Source organism: Dermacentor silvarum, chromosome 3, assembly GCF_013339745.2.
Source record: "Dermacentor silvarum isolate Dsil-2018 chromosome 3, BIME_Dsil_1.4, whole genome shotgun sequence".
NCBI lineage: Eukaryota > Metazoa > Arthropoda > Arachnida > Ixodida > Ixodidae > Dermacentor > Dermacentor silvarum.
The window spans coordinates 21,658,267-21,679,574 of NC_051156.1; the positions used below are offsets into that span (position 1 = coordinate 21,658,267).

The 21,308-nt window shown below is 45.6% G+C and overlaps 1 protein-coding gene across 1 annotated transcript in view; it reads right to left on the minus strand.

The window, feature by feature from the left end:
- Positions 1–9,364: 9,364 nt before the first annotated feature.
- The window catches only part of LOC119444251 (cytochrome P450 3A19-like), a 101,936-nt gene continuing 89,992 nt past the window's right edge, over positions 9,365–21,308 (minus strand). The window contains exons 3-4 of the mRNA XM_037708678.2: positions 13,390–13,552; positions 9,365–9,501 (exon numbers count right to left, since the gene is read on the minus strand). Of these exons, the coding sequence (XP_037564606.1) occupies positions 9,418–9,501; positions 13,390–13,552 (247 nt within the window). The 3' untranslated portion in view covers positions 9,365–9,417. The remainder of the gene's footprint in view (positions 9,502–13,389; positions 13,553–21,308) is intronic.

Genomic DNA, 21,308 nt, shown 5'->3' on the forward strand with positions numbered 1-21,308 from the left:
GGCTACCTCCGCTAGCTTCCCTAACGCGGTTTAAAACTGCCGCTTTAGACTGCTTTCACCATGAAACGTGTGCGCCACAACCCGCTTCCCCCCAAAAAAACCCCAACTATTCGCTACCTACTAACGTCCTACGAAAATAACCAAGAAACTAAAAAAGCATGAAAAACAATATATATAGATAGCTCGGGTACCCTAACACTTCTATCAACCAAATAAAAATAAACAAAAATTGAACTTATTCATTGGTATGCTGCTCCTGCTGCGCTGAGCTCCACTCGGCCACGATGGATGGATGGATAGATGGATGAGGCTGAACCCTTTAAATCGGGCGGTGGCATACGCCACCTAGCCATGACTATTAACATATTTTGTACTTTGTGGTGCGTGAAATTTCACCCCTGCCTTGATTTTATCCACCAATCAGATAACCTCTGTTTGGTTATTTCTACCCGCTTAAAGTCTATTTTGCCGACAAAACGCCGTGCAGCGCCAATGGTGGTAGGAATGTGAAACACTGAGACGGCCGTTCCGAGCCCCGCGGCAGCGACTGAACATTGTTTCAACGCGTGTGTGACGCCCAAAATGTCGCGTGTGTTGTTTTGCGGCTGTAAGTCGATAAGCTGTATTGAAAATTACTTTCGCGCCTATACTCGACAAAGGAGACAAGCTGTATGTGACGGGCCACGTTTACGACGTGAAGGAGACCGACGGCGCCGACTTGAGGGCGCCGTCGGTCACTCTCAGCAAGAAAAACAAGTGTACCACGTTTCCTTGCAGGTAGGGAGAACATGCATGCATTTTTATATCAGCAAGTGGTTTTGACGCACAAGCGGAAGCGCACACGCTACCACGACTTATATGGAGGAAAATCTGCTGTGCAAGTTAAACGAAGACGAAGAACACACAAACAGGACGGGAGCTTGCGGCGCATTGCAACTAGCTCAAACCAAGATTATGCTACCGCGACGTTTTTTGAATGAGAACAGTCCCAAATCGAGATTCGGTGATTACATGTTCTGTTCAGATGTTCATGTTCATGTCCGGTGTACATGTTCTGCCAATGTTCTGTTCAGACGCTCTGTTAAGCCGTTAGTCTGGGGATGATAGGCTGTGGTCCTTCGGTGGTCGGTATGCGTCAGCGTGACGACTTGTTGCAATAACTCCGCTGTAAACGCTGCACCGTGGTCAGTAATGAGAACAGCGGGTGCACCGTGACGAAGCACAATGTTGTGGACGAAGAAGATGGCGACTTCAGCACCAGTTCCCTGCGGCACAGCTTTTGTCTCCGCATAGCGAGTTAAATAATCAGTTGCCATGATTATCCACTTGTTTTGCAAGGAAGACGTGGGTAACGAACCAAGAAGGTCTTTTCCCACTTGCTGGAGCGGCACCGGAGGCGGATCTAAAGGCTGAAGGAGGCCGGCAGGCTTGACGGGTGGGACTTTGCGCCTCTGAGAGTCACGGCACGTTCGCACATAGCGCTGAACCGACGAAAATAGGTGTGGCCAGTAGTATTTCTGCCGTATGCGCGCTATTGTCCTTGCGAAGCCTAAGTGGCCGGCACAGGGATCGTCGTGACACGCCTGTAAAACTTCCTCGCGCAGCGCCGTCGGAACGACTTGAAGGAACGTTTCTTGGCTGTTCTCGAAATTTTTCTTGTACAGGACATCGTTCCGCAGGCAGTACGATGTCAATCCTCGTGAAAATGGGCGTGAGACAACAACGTCAGCTCCCTCGATATATCGGATGACTGGAAGCAGTTCAGAGTCTGCACGTTGGTGGTCAGCCATGCGCACCACGTCGACGACACCAAGAAACGGCAAATATAGCTCCAAGTCGCAGGATGCCAAGAGAATAGGAGAACGTGACAAACAGTCAGCGTCGCTATGCTTACGGCCCGATCTGTAGACAACAGTCATGTCGTATTCCTGGAGGCGGAGGCTCCAGGAAATCTATCACATCTCTCATTAGTTCTAAGACCTGCTGGTGCACTCTTTATTTTTTGTAGCTTTGAATACATGCCTTTCTTTACACGCAATATTGTTTGTACTGACCATGCACATATGTAACATGCTGTACTGATTGTATGCTATATAACGTTTGATTTTGCCTATTTAGGCTACCTATGTATAGGGTTGCCAGATGGCCCCAACAAAAATTAGCCAAATGATCTCAAAATGTAGCCCAAAGATAGCCAGACCCGAATTTTTAGGGACCCAAAAGTCGCCAAAAAGGTAGCCAAAAGTTTGATGATGTTCTGCAGGTGTCTTACAGATGGTGCAGATGGTTCACCGCGTGTTTCCGGCTCCAAAACTACTTCCGCCTCATGCAACGAGCCCAACAGTGGCCTCAAGATCTGCGCAAAGAATTCTAGTGAGAGCTTACACTCAGACGTGGATTTGGACACCACTTATTGTTACAACGAGCCGAAGGATTTTGTTTCCGATTGATTCATGACGTTGTCAGTATTTACTGAGCCACTTTGTGAGCTAACTTTAGTTAACGCCTCGCTTTACTCGAGGTATTTTTCTGTAAGTATCGCGCAAAATACTGCCAGCTCCAGTCTCTGCGGGTGTTTGACCTCAACCCAAAGGTGCCCCCACCTCAATAGGTACTTGGGGCGCCACATGGGAAATGACCGCCATGGGAGCGGCCCAGACATCACTTTTTTGCCGTGCTCACGTTGGTTTCGACGGGAATTCAGGGCGCAGGCTCCCTTTCCAAGTGCATCACCCCTGAAGAAAGCCGAACGCCAGGCCGGGGCATGCTTGTACCCATTTGAACCAGTGGGTGCCCGGCGGAGGTGGGAACCGAACCCATAGCCTCCCGCCCACTTGCCCAAGCTCAGTTTTGAGAACGGTTTTCTTACTGTACCACGCGTGAAGCGGCAGCAGATGGCGCCGAAACCAAAACAAAAAAGAATGCTTAGCCTGGAAAGACGCGTGAACACGCATCGGATGTATCGTGGAGGTAAATGGATGTCCGCAGGGCGTCCGGATGTCCAGAAAGAAATGTCCCTCGGATGTTCCATGGACGAAAATGTGCCGTCTGGGTAACCTAACCCAACCCAACCCAAGCCAACCTAACCCAACCTAACCTAACCCAACCTAACCGGACCCGACCCGACCTAGCCGATGCGACCTGACCCGACCCGACCACATAAAGCATGGTTTTCGAGCAGCTGTGAATTGAGCATACTGAGCAAGTAGCATCACAAAAAAAGAAGAGAATGCTTGTTTTTTCGGGGGATGCTACTTCACCCATCAATTGCGTGCACAATCTCTCCATGAAACGTGACAATTGGGAAGCAACAGTTTCATTTTATCAAATTATACGCGTCACGCAAGCGTATGCATCATCAATGAAACTGACGCTTGATCTGCCAGACCTGCAATAGGTCGTAAATTTATGCGCTTACCTGAGGAAAGCTTATGCGCTTATGCCTCTTTCTTAAAATTTACTACACTAATCCTGTAACCAAAGCGAAGAAGGTCAGCTGAGATCCCACGCCACAAGGCGTGTGAGCTCCGGCAATCGAAGCCATGGGGCCTGCCGGACGAGTGCGCCGCTCGGGAAGATCTCCTGCCGTCGTTCCTGCCTGTGGCTCTTCGACCAGGATGTACCGGAGGTCGAACACAAAAGAACGAAGAAGACCACGCGGGCCTTCCCTGCTCGAGAGCCAGCCCCGACGGATGCGTTTTCTGCTCTACGGCTTCCACAAGCCTACTTCTGAAGGCTCATGACAATAGTTGTCTGTGTTTGACTTGTCACGGAACTCCCGCCTCAGTTAGAGCCAGCGCCTGCCGCTAGGGGCGCCATAGTAAAAGAAAGGCCACCTAGCTGAGCGGGCGGCGGTATTTTACAGCGTAAGCTGTTATGAGCTCATTCCGAAAGCCGTTTCTGGTAGCGATGATGCCGCCGCTGCCTCGTAACCGCTATCGCAGGAAACGCGAAAAAAAGTACCCGCTCTCCGCCGGGATCGAACCCAGGCCCGCTGCGTGGGACTCGGATACTTCACCACTGAGCTACGCAAGGGCTTGCTATCCACGTCAAAAAAAGGCCCTATAAACGTGCCCTAGGCAGGCGCGCAGGCGCAGACGACCCGAGCCTCCTGCCAGTATGGTGGCGCCTACTAGTTAACGTGCCCGCAACCGCCGCGTGCGACGAGATGCGATTCAGACGAGGCGCGCAATCTAGGCTATCCCGCCACGTATTCTGGGTACCTCTTCGGTACACGTTATGGCGTCTCCTCGCAAGGTAAGAATCGCTGCTGAAGAAGCGAATCGTAGAGCTACGTGCGCAGCTACAACCAGGCATCATTGGGCTCAGCAGACTGCTGTGCATAGAGCATTACAAGCCGCAGCTCGCCGTCGACGCCGGCGGGACGTTCTCGTCAAAATCGGGCGCAGACACTTTGCCGCGAGGACCTTGTTGTGCGTGGTATCGAAATTGGAGCTACTCTTGCGCCGCTCAACCAGCTTACGCTGTGACTGTGCTGCGTGTGCCGCGCAGGCCGGAGACTTTTTTTTCCTTCTCTGGTCACGTTGTGGCCGATAGCCCAGCTTCTTTTCGATTTTATTTACATTCTATTTTGTCGTAGCAGTTACATTATCCAAATTTGAACATCTGAGAGTGTTTCTAACCGAAATCAAGGCACGTACATAAAGTAAACACTATCAAACTCAGCTGGCGGCTCCGTGTGTCAGCAGACGACGCGCATAGAATTCTTCTTAGTGAGAAATCTGTCGTTAGTTGGCCCAACCGGCTTCGATTAAAATCTTTTAAGCGACTTTTAAGCGCTGTAGAAAGAATAAGATATTAGCGGCGTGGCGTTGCCAGTAAACGACAACCTGACACCGACAACCCGACAACCTGAAGGTCGTGTGCTGTTACCGAATTCTGATTGCACTCGAGTCGTTTAGGCGATGGTGACAGATTCTAATCGCACTTATACGTTCTAGGACGGCAGAATTAGTTTGGAACAGGTACATCGGCAGATCGTAGCTGTGAATGAAACACTTGCTTGAAGGACTGTAATTTCATTTTCATGTATCGCAAGCTTTGCTAGTTTTCGTGCTTAATATTCCACATGTGCGACAAAGATTTCAAACCTGATTTTAGTGGTCAATATACCCTATAATACCCTATGCCAACGTGGTGGCGTGGAGCAGAGGTAGAATACCCGGCTTCAAATCTGAAGGTCGTAAGTTCGAATCCTACTCCAGTCCACCACATCTTCAGGCATGGAGTGGTGCCTGACACCGGCAAGAAAAAATATATATATATCGCCGAGAGCTAGTGGGGCTATACTAGTTCAGGTGCAACCAAACTAGGAAGCCACGCAAGGAAGGCCCACTAAGTTGAAGCTTAGTGGGCCTTAGGAAGGCCCACTAAGCTTCATAAAAGTAACTCCCTCACCAGAACAGGAATTGGCCTCCCTGGTGCTGTATTCGGCCACTACCTCCCTCATGACTCCGACAATTAACCCATGGCCCTCAGTTCCCAGTGGCTGCAGAGCACCTGACCAAGGCGGCGGTCAGACCTGCTACGCGGCAGAGGGTGCTAAGAATCTCTGGGTCAAGACAGGCCGCCAATGGAAACTGAACCTGACAACGTTCAACACGCGCACCCTCTCGAGTGAGGCTAGCTCAGCAGGACTATTTGAAGAATTATCAGGCATTTCCTGGGATATTATTGGCCTTCGTGAGGTTAGAAGAACTGGTGAGGCTCACACAGTGCTGACTAATGGCCACGTCCTCTGCTACAGAGGTCTTCCAGATAAGAAAGAATCAGGGGTAGGATTTCTAGTGCATAACAACATAGCGAGCAACATTGATGAATTCTACAGCATTAATGAGAGGGTAGCAGTCGTCGTAATAAAGCTGAATAGGAGGTACAAAATGACCTCTAGTCACGATGATGAAGAAATAGAACTGCTTTATGAAGATGTTGAACTAGCAATGAGAAAGGTGCAAACTCAGTATACTTTTGTCATGGGTGACTTCAATGCAAAAGTGGGGAAAAAGCAGGTTGGTGAGCAAGCAATTGATAACTACGGCATCGATTCTAGGAATGGAAGAGGAGAGATGATAGTAGAATTCGCGGAAAGGAATAAGCTCCGAATAATGAATACCTTCTTCAGGAAGCGCAGCAACAGGAAGTGGACCTGGAAAAGCCCTAATGGAGAAACAAGGAATGAAATAGATTTCATACTCTCTGCCGATCCAAGCATAGTGCAGGATGTAGAAGTGTTAGGTAAGGCTAAGTGCAGTGACCATAGGTTAGTGAGGTCTAGGATTTCTCTCAATTTAAAGAGAGAGAGAGAGTGAAATTAGTCAAGAGGAAACAGGCCAACCTAGAGGCAGTAAGGGTAAAAGCAGACCAATTCAGGCTGGTGCTTGCAAACAAATATGCAGCTTCAGAAAAGGAAGATAAAGACAACATAGAGGTGCTGAATGAAAGCGTAACTAGGTTGATCTCAGAAGCAGCAATTGAAGTGGGAGGTAGGGCACCAAGGCAACCAGTAGGTAAGCTCTCCCAAGAAACAAAGGACCTAATAAAGAAACGACAGAAGATGGAAATGCCTCAACTCAAGAGATCAGATAGAATTCGCTGTACTGTCAAAACTAATCAAGAAAAAAGTAAGGGATATTCGAAATTATAACGTGGGAAAGATTGAGGAAGCCGTAAAATATGGACGCAGCATTAAATCAGTAAGAAGAAAGCTTGGCATAGGACAACGCAAGATGTATGCACTGAAAGATAAGCATGGTAATATTATCAGCAATTTCGATGACAAAGTAAAAGCAACGGAAGAATTCTATACTGACCTGTACAGTGCCCAAAACAGCCAAGCTACTTTCATTAAAAATAGTGATGAACCGGATACAGAGACTCCATCTATAATTAGCGCTGAAGTTAGAAGGGCCTTGAAAGACACGACCAGGGGAAAAGCTGCTGGAGAAGATGGAATAACAGTAGATTTAATCAAAGATGGAGGAGATATGCTTGAAAAGCTTGCGGGCCTTTATACGCAATGCCTGACAACTTCATGTGTACCAGAGAATCGGAAGAACGCCAACATTATACTAATCCATAAGAAGGCAGACGTTAAAGAACTGAAGAATTATAGACCCATCAGCTTGCTTTCAGTATTGTATAAAATATTCACCAAGATAATTTCCAATAGAATCAGGGCAACACTTGACTTCAGCCAACCAAGAGAACAGGCTGGCTTCAGGAAGGGATGTTCTACGATGGATCATATCCATGTCATAAATCAGGTAATCGAGAAATCTGCGGAGTACAATCAACCTCTCTACATGGCTTTCATAGATTATGAAAAGGCATTTGACTCAGTAGAGATACCAGCAGTCATAGAGGCATTGGGTAATCAAGGAGTACAGGAGGCATACGTGAATATCTTAGAAAACATCTACAAGGATTCCACAGCTACCTTGGTTCTCCACAAGAAAAGTAGAAAGTTACCTATCAAGAAAGGGGTCAGGCAAGGAGACACAATCTCTCCAATGCTATTCACTGCATGCTTAGAAGAAGTATTCAAGCTCTTAGACTGGGAAGGCTTAGGAGTGAGGATCAACGGCGAATATCTCAGCAACCTTCGGTTTGCAGATGACATAGTCCTATTCAGCAACAATGGAGACGAATTACAACAAATGATTGAGGACCTTAATCGAGAAAGTGTAAGAATTGGGTTGAAGATGAATATGCAGAAGACAAAGATAATGTTCAATAGGCTGGCAAGGGAACAAGAATTCAGGATCGCCAGTCAGCCTCTAGAGTCTGTAAAGGAGTACGTTTATCTAGGTCAATTACTCACAGGGGACCCTGATCACGAGAAAGAAATTTACAGAAGAATAAAATTGGGTTGGAGTGCATACGGCAGGCATTACCAAATCCTGACTGGGAGCTTACCACTGTCGTTGAAAAGAAAAGTGTACAATCATTGCATTCTACCGGTGCTAACATATGGGGCAGAAACTTGGAGGTTAACAAAGAAGCTCGAGAACAAGTTAAGGACCGCACAAAGAGCGATGCAACGAAAAATCTTAGGACTAACGTTAAGAAACAGGAAAGAGTGGTGTGGATCAGAGAACAAACGGGGATTGCCGATATTCTAGTTGACATTAAGCGGAAGAAATGGAGCTGGGCAGGCCATGTAATGCGTAGGATGGATAACCGGTGGACCATTAGGGTTACAGAATGGATACCAAGAGAAGGGAAGTGCTGTCGAGGTCGGCAGAAAACCAGATGGGATGATGAAGTTAGGAAATTTGCAGGCGCAAGTTGGAATACGCTAGCCCAAGACAGGGGTAATTGGAGATCGCAGGGAGAGGCCGTCGTCCTGCAGTGGACATAAAATATAGGCTGATGATGATGATGATGATGATGATACCCTATAAAAACACTAACGCATTATTATGCCCGACTGACTACGCACGAGCAGAGTGACGAGGATGGACGGTCCGTGGCACTCAGTACCATACCTCCTTGGCGAACTGCGACGCATAATAGTATTTGAATCGCGAGCTTTATTCGCACGCACACACATACTTGCTTTTAAAACTTTTAAGTGACTTTTATGCGCTATACAAAGAATAATACATTAGCGGCGTGGCGTTGCCAGTAAACGACAACCTGACACACGCATGCACGCACGCACGCACGCAGACACACGCACGCACGCAGACACACGCACGCACGCACGCACGCACACACACACACACACACACACACACACACACACACACACACACACGCACACACACACACGCACGCACACACACACACACACACACACACACGCACGCACGCACGCACACACACACACACACACACACACACACACACACACACACACACACACACACACACACACACACACACACACACACACACACACACACACACACACACACACACACACACACACACACACACACGCATGCATGCGCGCCCGCGCACGCAGACACACACGCACGTACACACACGCATGCATGCATGCACGCATGCACACACACATACAAATATAAAGTATGCGGCCTAACGTTTAGCCCACGCCGGCCGCATCTGCAGTCCCTCCGGGTTTAACACGGAGAAAGGTGGCTTCTCAGCTGCGGTGGCGCCGCAGCGCGGCGGCTTCATGCGACATATCAAGCTCTCCCACCAGAAAAAGTATTGAGGGACTACGACTTTGTCGTGTCTCACGATCATGACATTCCTAGTTGTTTCTTCATTCGGCCTCGAACACAAGTACTAGATTTCGCTTCATCGGCAGCTTCCCGTGCTCCACCTAGGCATCCCGCGAGCAATGTGGTAGAACACGTTACTTGCATATTTATGTTTTATTTTCATCACACTAGTCCGTGGTCACTCTGGCTCTTCTGTGGTTACACCCTACTGGCTCTTTCTGTCGATAACTCTGAGCTTTACGTCGCAAGGCAGGAGAAGAAGGATGCTCGGTTGGTACTTCGGAGGAATCTGAAAAGAAGAGCACATCGTCATTTTTCTAATTGAGCCGTTATCGCGCGTGCGATAAACCCATTAAAAATAATTTATCAATGCTTCCTGTATAACAAATTCGTAAGCAAATATTTAGCAATAGCAGTGGAAGCCGTTTCTTGAAAGAACTTGACGAGGGCACCCATTGTGATCGCTTACCATACACACCATACAACAACACCATACATGGCCATTTCACCGCCACTTCTGCAAGTCCCAACTATGAAATGTTTTCGATGGCGCAAGCAGTGATATCCCCGACTATGCTAAACCATTTGGTGAAAGCGGATGCGGTGAGAAAATAAGGGGTCATTAGAGTCATAAATAGCTTAATTCTTAATGTTTATTGTAAAACTTTCGCTGCTGCAGGACAATGCGTGCATGCGCCCAAGACACCCCGAAGCCAACAATAAAAGGAGCAGGCACAATAACAACGCGATACGGCAAAACTTAGAAACAACGCGTGACAATTGGGAAGCATATGTACGCTGTCAACTGAGCATACTGGCGCAAGTAGCATCACAAAAAAAAAAGAAGTGAATGAACCAGCTTAGCCATGGTTACCCATCAATCGCGTGCACTCTCTCTCCATGAAACGTGACAATTAAGCCACCCGTTTGATTTTATCAAAGTATGCGCGTCACGCAAGCGTATCATCAATCAAACTGTCGCTTGGTCTGCCAGACCTTCCAATACGTCGTAAATTTATGCGCTTATGCCTGTTTCATAAAATATACTACACTAATCATGTCCTTAAAGATGAGTTGTACGTTCACCCATTCTATACTTGACCTCGCATCGATCACCAAATGGCTTTAACTCTCACATTTACTCGTTCATACTACTGGTTCCAGCCGTTCGCACTGCCAACGGCTGGAACCACCTTCCCGCCTCCATCGCTTCCATCTGTGACACCATTAATTTCAAGAAAATTGCCAACGAATTCAGATGCACTCAACACTCCTCTGGGTAATGCCCTCTGGCCTTGAGAGTATGTAAATCAATATGGACACTTCAGGCGCATGTCTGCCGTCATCGTCGGTTTCGGCGTGCGGTTCCCTCTAAAGTCCAAGGGCGATAAAATCGTCGCCCCTGCGCCGTATGCTCTATGTGCGAGTGAAAGCGTGCGAGGGTGAGCCGGCGATCGCGGCTCAATCTGGCGCATGCAAGGAAGGAAAGCGGGAAGGGCCGTTCTTCCGTCGCGCGCAAGGCTCCAGGGGGTAGGGTAGGGAGGGGATCGAGGGGCGCGTTCTACTCAGGGGAGCCCAGAAGGCCGCGCGCGCCTACCGGGGCTGCTACCCGGGTTGTACGTTTCCGTGGATGATGACGTCCATGCCGGATCTTTTAAGAAGCTTCACTGTTTCAGGATAGCAAATTCTTTTTTGATCCGTGGGCAGTCTTTACATGTGGATTCATGAGAACCATCACAGTTACCACATCTAATATTTGTAGCGCGGCAGACGTCTGCAGTGTGCGACTCCGCGCACCGAGGGCAAACTGTAGATCTTGTACAGGCACAGTTGACATGTCCAATCCTGAAGCACGTTTGGCATCGAAGCGGCTTAGGGACAAACGGCCGAACAGCATGTCGGAAGTGACCGACCTTGACATCCGAAGGGATAGAGTCGCTCTTGAAAACTATCTTAACGCAGCGGCTGTTTCCGAGGCGGCATACGTGCATTATGGCTACTCCTTCATACGCCGGTTTAATCAGAATGCGCAGGTCTGAGTTTGTAATTGCCAGGTCAATGTCGTAGATTACGCCGGCAATGCAGGGTCCTTCCATTGGTATAACCGGTCTCATTTTGATGTTCCCCAATTCTGCTATCTGTCGGAGCTTGCCCAGCGCATTTTCCAGGGTCGTGTCGACAGCCAAGACATTCTTTCGCGTGTTTAGTCATACCTCCTTAATTTCATTTGGCGCCATTCCCTCAAGGAAAACGGAGAGAGCTTGCCTGTTTAATCCTCGAAGGCGGATGAAAAAATCCACAGGTATGAAGAGAATGGTGTGCGGCCAGTGCTCAGGTTTTGCATGCAGGGTTGATGTACTCCCAGGTGATGACGTCTTGATGAGTCTCCTTTTGACCTTTCGGCTCCTCACCGACACAAAGCTGTCGTTCGATGAGTCGTCACCTGTGACTGATTAAACATCAGTATCTTCACTGGTGCTAGACCAAGTACTTCGCTTCCTCGAGGAGCTCGTCAAAGTAGACCTCTGGCCTGGCGGAATTGCAGGATCCGCATTCATGGCCACGAGAGCAGGAGCTTCAGAGGAGTCTTCACTGCTGGTGAACCCTTGTCAATGAATGGCTTGCCGTAGTAGACTTCTGGCCACACGGGCCTGCGTGAGGCTCAGCGTCCATAGTCGCAAGCCAGGACGGATAAAGCGCCCCGGATATTATGGAAAATTGGATGAAATATAGCTAGCCGACAGATGCGTTCTAGGAAAGCGCAACTTCCAGAAAAGTGTAAAATAATTGCATTCTACCGGTGCTAACATATGGGACAGAAACTTAGAGGTTAACAAAGGAGTTGGAGAGCGAGTTAGGGACCTCGCCGATAGCGCTGGAACGAAAAATGTCAGGCGTAACGTTAACAGACAGGAAGAGCGCGGACTGGATCAGAGTGCAGACGGGGATAGCCAATATTCTAGTTATCGTTAAGAGAAAGTAGACCTGGACAGGCCATGTATAGCGTAGGGCATTTATGCGGTGGACCATTAGAGTTACATAATCGCTGCCAAGGGAATGTAATCGCAGCCGACGACGGCAGACAACGAGGTGGGGTGAATAAACTAAAAAAAATCGGGGTAGCTTGCACTAGTGGCGCAAGGCCAAAGACACAGGGGAGCTGGTGGTTCCTAGCTGGTCCTGGCTATACGAAGTGATGCTAAGTTATACGACGTAATGATGCCAAGTGATGCTAAGTAATAAGAAGTGTATAAGCATTCCCTCGTGGTCCGTGGCATCGGGGAACGCCTCGCGAAGCACTTGCAGTCCGAGCACACGTAGGGGAAGTGGGACGAAAGCTATGCACAGGGCTATAGCAGTGGCATAGCACAGTGGCGCGCAGCAGACGACACGCCGGGATGACATCACGGCGCATGCACAGTAGCGCGCAGCTGGTGGGAGCTCGGTCGAGCCCCACCAGCTGTGGTGTCCTTGACTGCAATCAACGACACCGCGAGCGTTCGGCGCTAATGCCGGGGAAACGGAGAAGCGCGGATGGGCGTCGGCAGCACCTCTGCGCGTTGCCTCGTTGGTGCTGCTACAATTTCTTTTTCGCTCTCTCCCTCTCGCTCTCATTTTCTCTTTCTCTCTCCCGGGCATAGTGCGCGACGCGCGCACTCTCTTTCGCTCTCATTTTCTCTTTCTCACTCCCAAGCAAAGCGCGCGACGCTCCGCGAGGTGGTTGCTAGGCAACGCAGTGGCTGGCGGAACACATTACGGCCGGCTTAAACAGCTCCACTGTTAAGATTTGCAGGCCAAGTAGGAATCAGTTTGCGCAAGCCAGGGGCAATTGTCATCCTGCAGTCGACATAAAAATTGGCTAATGATGAAATATGTGTTGTACTCCTTCATTCTTCCCTCAAGAAGCGTCTTGCATCGCTTTCGTCCTGGTGACATCAGGAACGCGTGCGTTGCATCGCACTATCTTAATTTACCTCGGCAAGAGGTTCCTGCCTCGTGGTAGTATCTATTGAATATTTTTTTTTCGTTTGCGACATGTTAAGAGTAGGCGTCCGTCCTGCTCACATTCGTTTGCGCAATCGTTAGTATATTTTATTTATATAAACTCAGTTTCAAGCATACTTGAGGAATGTTTATGTGCGCAGAAGTAAGCAGTTTAATTGTTAAAGGAGCTCACCTGTGTCTCAGAGGACGTTTCGAATGAGAACCTTGAAAGGACGTGGAAAAGGCCAAGCTTGACGTTCATTGAGGCGAACTTCATGCCGACACACTGCCTGGGTCCTTCACCAAAAGGCAGGAAGCTAAAGGGCACGACCCGCTCTTTGTTCTTGCCTAAGAACCTGAAGGAGAGAGAGATAAGGTCAAATGTTTTGGCCCATGGTCGGGATTATTCGTAATAAAAAGCAAAGCAAAAAGCAAAACAACTTTATTTCGCAGCTTTACAAGGCGAAATAGGTGGCCGAAGAAAAAGCTGCTACACTGCAGCTTGACTGGGCTCCAGCCACCCATCATCAATGGAGACGAAACACATACAGCATTACTAAACATTCATAAAAAGCGCTGTACCAGACATAAAATGAATCCAAGATTACATTACAAATCAAACTCGCCTCTCTAACAACATGTAGAAAGTAAAAATGAAATATAAAGGCTAAGTACTCATAATATACATATATAACACAATGGCTAGACACACAAAAAAAGAAAAAAAATGAAAAATTGTCTTTCGTTTTTATTGCGTGAATAAGCTTCTTGGGTCTCTCTTTGTTAACGATTTGATATCAATATTCAGTGTGTCTTAGTGATTTAATGTCGTTGGCAATAGATGCCGAATTCTCTGTCGCCCGTACTGTGTGCGTGAAAAACGAACTTGCCATGGTGGTTGATACGGAAAAGGATATATTGCCGGGGTGTGCTCAAGTCGTGCAATATCGAGAAAAAAATCTAATCTACCCTGAACTGCTTTCTTATAGCAACACAGTACAGTGTAAGTGGAGAAATCTCGAACTTCAAAGATTTTATGCTTTATTTTTCAAAAAAGGCGCGGTTTGTTCTAAATAACAAGCACTTGATTTTATTTTATTTTATTTATTTATTTTTTAAATACTGAATCACCATGCGGTGATTTTAGCAGGGTGGTACAAACATAAGGAATACATTGGTATGTACAGAAAACGCACAGGTTAATAAAATAAAACTGTTATTTGAATAAATACAAAGCACACATCTTGCGCACACGCAACGCTGCACTTATGAAGTGAAACACTGTCACTGCAAACATGGTACAAACAAAATAATCTCACTGTAAACATAAGAAAGAAGTTAATGTTGTCGCAGAGACGATGTCATTTTTTAGCAGGTTCCAGTTCACTATTGTGCGCGGACAAAAAGAATACTTAAAAGAGTTACTGCCTGAGGAAAAAGGAGTTATAGTGAAATTATGTCTTTGCCGAGTGGCGTATCCGGAGGAGAAGGCTACGATCTTTGCTTGTGACCATCTTATAGTGCCCCTTTATTAGTTGATACAAGAACTTCAATCGTGAACAACGATTTCTTTGTGCCAAAGAAGGAAGATTAAACCTGTTTAAAAGTTCTGTAACGAAAGTTCTCGTAAATGTGTTATAGATAAAACGCGCCGCTCTTTGAACCTGTTCTAGTTTGGCAATGTTAGTTTTTGTAAAAGGGTCCCATATCATTGCAGCGTAATCTAAAATGGGCAGTACAGCGGATTGTAAGCCAGGAGGCGAACAGAAGGGGAGGAAAATTTAAGAGCTCGCCTTAGAAAAAAGAGTTTACGGTTAGCGTTTGCAGTTACATAATCAATATGAGTATTCTAATTAAAATCGGTTGAAATCCACAGCCCTAAATATTTAAAGGAAAGTGTTATTAATACTGTATTCAAACTGCAAAGGTTTCTTTTTATGTGTTATTCTCATGAAACTGTTTTTTCAACGTTGATCACTATCTGCCATTCGCGACACCAGGAAGCAACCTTCTGAAGTGCACGGTTAAGCAATAATTGATCCAATTTGGTTTTAATTTCGGAGTACAAAGCACAATCGTCAGCAAAAAGTTTGATATGAACTGGAGTATCTCGTACAATATCATTGATGTATATGAGAAACAAAAGTGGCCCTAACACCGAACCCTGGGGTACTCCAGAATCCACCGCTACTGATGCAGATAAACTGTTACGAAAGGAAACACACTGTTTTCTGCGGGTTAGGCACGCAGGGATCCATTCAATTACCCGATCATTTTTAAAACATTATGAAATTTATAGAGTAGCTTTTTGTGAGAAACTTTGTCAAATGCCTTAGAGAAATCCACGAATGTAGCGTCACATTGTGTACTATTGTTAATTGATGTTGCAAAATTGTTGATTGTTTCTGTCAGCAGAGTACACGTCGAGAATCCTTTTCTAAAACCGTGTTGATAATTGCTTAAAAAGTTATGGTTATCAAGAAAATTTAGCATTTCATTATGTATAATGTGTTCGAGTAATTTTCAAGCAGTTGATGTTAGTGAAATCGGGCGATAGTTGTTTATGTTGTTTCTCCTTCCACTTTTATGTAACGGTTTGATTCTGGCTGTCACCCAGTCATTCGGTAGTCTACCGTCGCGTAATGATTTCTTAAATAAAACATGCAAATTCTTGGGCACCCACTCAGCATATTTTTGAAGAAACGAATTTGGTATGTTGTCTGGCCCCGGGGACTTCTTTACATTCAGTTTTAACAGCATATTGAAGATACCTTGTTTTGAGATTATGACGTCTGGCATATGTGGTAAGGAGACATGAAAAGAAGAAGATAGGGCATCATCATCTTTAGTAAAAACAGATTTAAAGTGGTCGTTAAATGAATTGGATATTAATTCAAAATCAGTTACCGGTTCCCCGTTAATTTCGAAGGTATCGCAGTCCAATGATTTAGGCGAAATATGCCTCCAAAATTTTTCCAGTAATGCTGTAATAAAATTAGGTAGTGATTCTCTGAAGTAACGCTTTTTGTCTATGGCTACTTGATTCTTAATTTCAGATGACAAATCTGAAATTAGATTTGCACAATATGTGTCGTTGGACGAAGATTTTTTTCTTTTCAAGTCTCTTTAGACGCCTCCGTAATTTCAGTGTCTCCCTGGAAATCCACGGATTCTTACTTTTTGTTTTCTTAACAATGTTTGGCACAAAACGCATACAACTATTCACAATGTGCTTAGGGCCCATACGCGCGCAATCCGCACCCATGCGGACCGGGGCGGAAGCCTGTCCGATCGTCTGGACGGGCGGACGCAACTTTGCCATCCGCATGCCTGCTCGTCTCTCATTGGCTGGTACGAGGCGGACGGCGTAGGACGTCATCACGGCAAACATGGCGCTTGCTCGAAGCGAAGCGGTGACGCGAGGCCTAGGCTACAGCCGCGGCAGAAACAGTCGATTTTTTCTCGTTCTTGTGATTTTTACTAGAGTTATCCAGCACCCACGGAGATAGTCATCGAAGGCAGCAAGCTGGTGTACCCTCCCAGGCCTCACCAGTGCGGGCGATCGCCGACAGAAACAGACGGAGCGGAGGTGTGTGTTGTGTTTGCGCGAGCGTCGGAACAAATATTTCAAGCCGTCGACTTCGTGATTTCTTGTGCCGTGCTTCGCGTGTGCATTGCAAACGAGAAGGCCATCACATACACGTGCGTTCCGAGTACGACACATGTTCAGGGCGTGGCGAAGTGAAAGGTGTCCGATCGGCGCACCCAGCGTACGCGACTTGTATGCGTTCTGTGTATGCGGTTCGTTGCCGCGAAGTGGTGAACGCCAGTCCTTTCCAACCTTTAGAAGTGATTACAAGATCAGTAGCGATAAGATTTGTTGCTTCGGTATCGCTGTCATTCCTCGTGTGCTATACTGCGTGAGCCGTATTGCCACCTGCGATGCGCCGTGGTGACCGCGAAGTTCGAGCTGTGTCGTCGCTGTTACGAAGTGTTCGCAAGATACCAATCGGGATATTCATGTGTCGCAGCTGTACTAGGCGTAAAAGTGCCCGTTTTATGCGATGTGCGTATACTCAGAAGTAGACTGTGCATATGTGTTGCGCATTGCATTTTCTTCTGTAGTACCCCGATAGAGAAGCCCTATCACACCGGCCTTTCAGCTTCGCACATGTGTCGTTTGTTTCAAAAGTTGTTACTGCACTTTTATAGATGCTTCTATCGGTGAGGGTAATTTAGGGAACATCATAATTGTTACATACGTCAAGACATACTGCGCTGCGCTGAAATGTGGACGTGCCTGAGCACTAATGCTATGGATGTAAATTTCTAGATTGCACGAAGTAAATAGGTTTATATTATGTGATGCAAGCGGCTTGCATACCCAAGAATGTTAACTGTTTGGTTTTTGCTGGTGATTAAGCACAGAGTCTGTTTGTGAAAAAACCAGTGGTATTTTAGATGAATATGGTATGGATGAGAACTGGATACTTCCTTATGATTAAGTACAGATTTACGTTTCCTGACAAAAAACAACATGCATGTAAAAAAGTAAAAAGACTGAACACAGGTATGGCGATATATTCTGCTAGCCGCCAGCAGAATCGCATGAAAGAAATTTTGCCCAGAGTTCTTCCTCACTGGCTCGCTATGGTCACGTTAGTAATGCAGGCAGAATAAGCTAAACCAAAGTTTGCCGTTACTGTGTGCATCCACCCTATTTCATTCTCTCGTTGTTTTGGCACGAGCCTTCAGTTTAATGCTAACAATATTTATCACAATTGCCAGCGTTATCTGACTAAGAAGTGCTATACTTTTTATCCTCATGTTCATTCTGCCCACAGTCATTACCAAATAATGCGCATTAAACTGACTTGAGCCTGCAAAGTATGTCCATTAAGTGTTTTTCTGGTGAACTTTCATCTAGCTGTAAGCGTACTTCTATCTATCATTCATGGATGTAGGACGTTAGATGCTGTTAGTGGCCATCTCGGTGATGTTTATTTTGCACAGGCCATGGTTCCACTCATTAACTGAACAGTTTTCAGCTGTGCTGCCAGACTATGGAAAGAGGAGCCTCACCTCATCATTCTTAAGCATTTTCATGGCCACCGTTCCTTGCGCCTGAGAATTAGGCTGCTATCACAATAAAAGGGTGCCTACTGGCTGTCATGAGAATATTCTGAACAGAAATTTTGACAATTACGGCAGCATTAGTTGTGTGATTGAAGACAGCCAATGAGGACGGACTGGTGGCAAAATTTTCTAAGTGACTCTGCCGGCAGAATATTTTCTCCCTATGTTATATTAGCTGCAATGTTTTGGTCAGTGTGCTGCATTTTTCTTTCACGCAAATTTACTACCCAGCCAGATAAGATATTGTCAAACCATCAATTTTAGGGACACTCCTTTATTATTATTAAGGACACTTCTTTATTTTATCATATTCTGGAAATGGTACCCAAGCCCAGCTTAGATTACCAACATCAGCTTAACGTATGCACGCAGTTGAGTTGCTGCATGTGAAAAAAGGAATAATTGTGAAACTAATTGTCATTAGTCCAGTAAAAGAACTTATTTGTATTTACGTATTGATTGTGTAAGTTGTGCTGTTCATTTTATGTACACAGTAACACGTAAACACAAATTGTATGCGTACATTGTGTTTACATTCATGTGTGAATAACACAGCACAACTTCTAATATCAATACATGTCACTACAACTTGACCCCATGAAAGATGCTCTATATGGTACTCAGCTGGTCTTATTTAAAGTTTATCATGTGATGCAGTTACATTTCTTGCCTGTATGTAAACCAGTTTATGAACTGTATCTGCTGCATGTGAGAATGCATATTTTAGGCCAATAACAGTACCTGACGCAGCAGCTTTTTTATTTATTCTTTGCCATCACTTGTTAGAGGGGTCTTGTTGATTATGCCATCTAAACAACTCGTATAAAGTTCTGTGTTTAATACACCAGCACTGAAATACTAAACACAGCTACACTACTTTGTACACTAGTGACAGAATTCCACAGTTCATCGTTCTGTCACATGTTGTTCTTCAATCAGAAATGGTGACTGCATTTGGTGTCATGAGTTCTAGGCTCATTTTCACTTGGGCCTTTCGATGAAGTAAAATCTGCGTTTTCAACAGTGAATTTAGTGGAAAGCAACCAAGGAACCAATATCTCCAACACCAATTACTGCATGCTTTTGGCCAATCAGATTGTGTGCCGAAACTATGTAAGATACATAACTTCAGCTACACCAGTAATCACACAGCTGAAGCTGCTACACATAGTTAAGTCATTGATATAGGCAGAGGAAGATGTACTTATGAAACTGTCACTCATCACTTAATATGGGAATGCCCCAAACCTTCGTGAGATCGCAACCATATGACAGCACAAGGGGGAACTAAGCTGTACAATAGTGCCACCATCTCAGCTGGCTTGTCAGGATGCTCTTGCCTGCCGGTTTCTTATTTATATTTAATAGCCCTTCTATGTTATGAATTCACAGCTTTCATAACAGTTACTGCACTAATGAAGGCACTGCACACTTACCCCTACTGAAAGAGGTATCTGTACATGTAGAGCAGAGAGAATTTATACAGGTAAAAATACGTCAAGATATTTTCACATTAGAAGATATTCCACCGGCAATGAATGCACATTCAGAACATGCAATAAGTGCCATGTGAGGAAAATGGAGACGTGTCGTGCCGAAAACCTGCTTGCCTTTTGAATATTGACATCAAGAAAAATTCCAGTCTGTGCTTATGTCTTCTGCGTCGGAGGGTAGAACATCAAAGTAGAGATGCAAAACGGGTGTTGTATGTAGTAGTTCATTATATACGTGCTCCTAGTTGCACCAAACATAGCTATCAATGTGCACAGCATTGGAGAAGTGACCATGTGTATGTCTGACACATTAAAAATATTGTGCACTGGTCATTTTGAGCTCTAAATGTGAAATGCCTGCTATTTTCAGCTACAAATAGTGCATGTACAGGGTGTTTCAGCGAACACTTTCAGAATTTATTTAACGTTGCCTGTGGCAGATAGCCCAATTCTAGTTAATCAGCTGGTCAACTCGAAGAGGCGGACATTACTTGCACAAAAAATTGACATGCATAATCGACTAATTAACAAGAATTCACTAATTAAGTTTTTAACTGATTATCTGATGGCCGATATTGCAATTTACAAATTGTAGCCGTGGAGTTCGCAGGGCGGATACACTTGGAATTAATTCTCAGGATGACGCCAGTTTCGAGATATTAATTCCCGAAATTTGCGGAGAAATGCACTGGCGTTCCAGTTAATTTTGTGCTTCAATGCATAAAGCGACATTTATGCTTAAGAATTAACTGGAACGCCAATGCATTTCTCCCAAATTTCGGGAATTAATATCTCGAAACTGGTGTCATCCTGAGAATTAATTCCAAATGTATCCGCCCTGCGAACTCCACGGCTACAATTTGTAAATTGCAATATCGGCCATCAGATAATCAGTTAAAAACTTAATTAGTGAATTCTTGTTAATTAGTCGATTATGCTTGTCAATTTTTTGTGCAAGTAATGTCCGCCTCTTCGAGTAGACCAGCTCATTAACTAAAATTGGGCTATCTGCCACAGGCACGCTTTAAGAATTTTTGAAAGTGTTCGCTGGAACACCCTTCATATATATATGCACCACAAAGACCTGATGTGACAAAAAATTGTGTACACCTCAGTGTTATATTGCTTTTCGTGCAGTGCTATAGTGCATTTCATGGTGTCTCAGTTTACTTAATACAGTTTTGAATTTACAGATTGCTTCAGATGTTTATAGCTAAACACCACAGAGAAAACCTCAGGAAACTACTTGCATTATGACTGAGAGGTCACAACACGAGTATTTGTGTGGTGTCTTTCCTGTTCAATGATGTGGTTTTGCACTATAAATGTAAAATGTCACACCAGCAAAGCTGAGCATCCACCCTTACATTTCAAATGCTTTTTTGAATGATAAACAGTGATGCAGATAAGCACATTCTGCCAGCAAATCTGCACCACCTTAATTTAAGCACGATGGAGAGGGTTTGTGCATAACCAAGCTGTT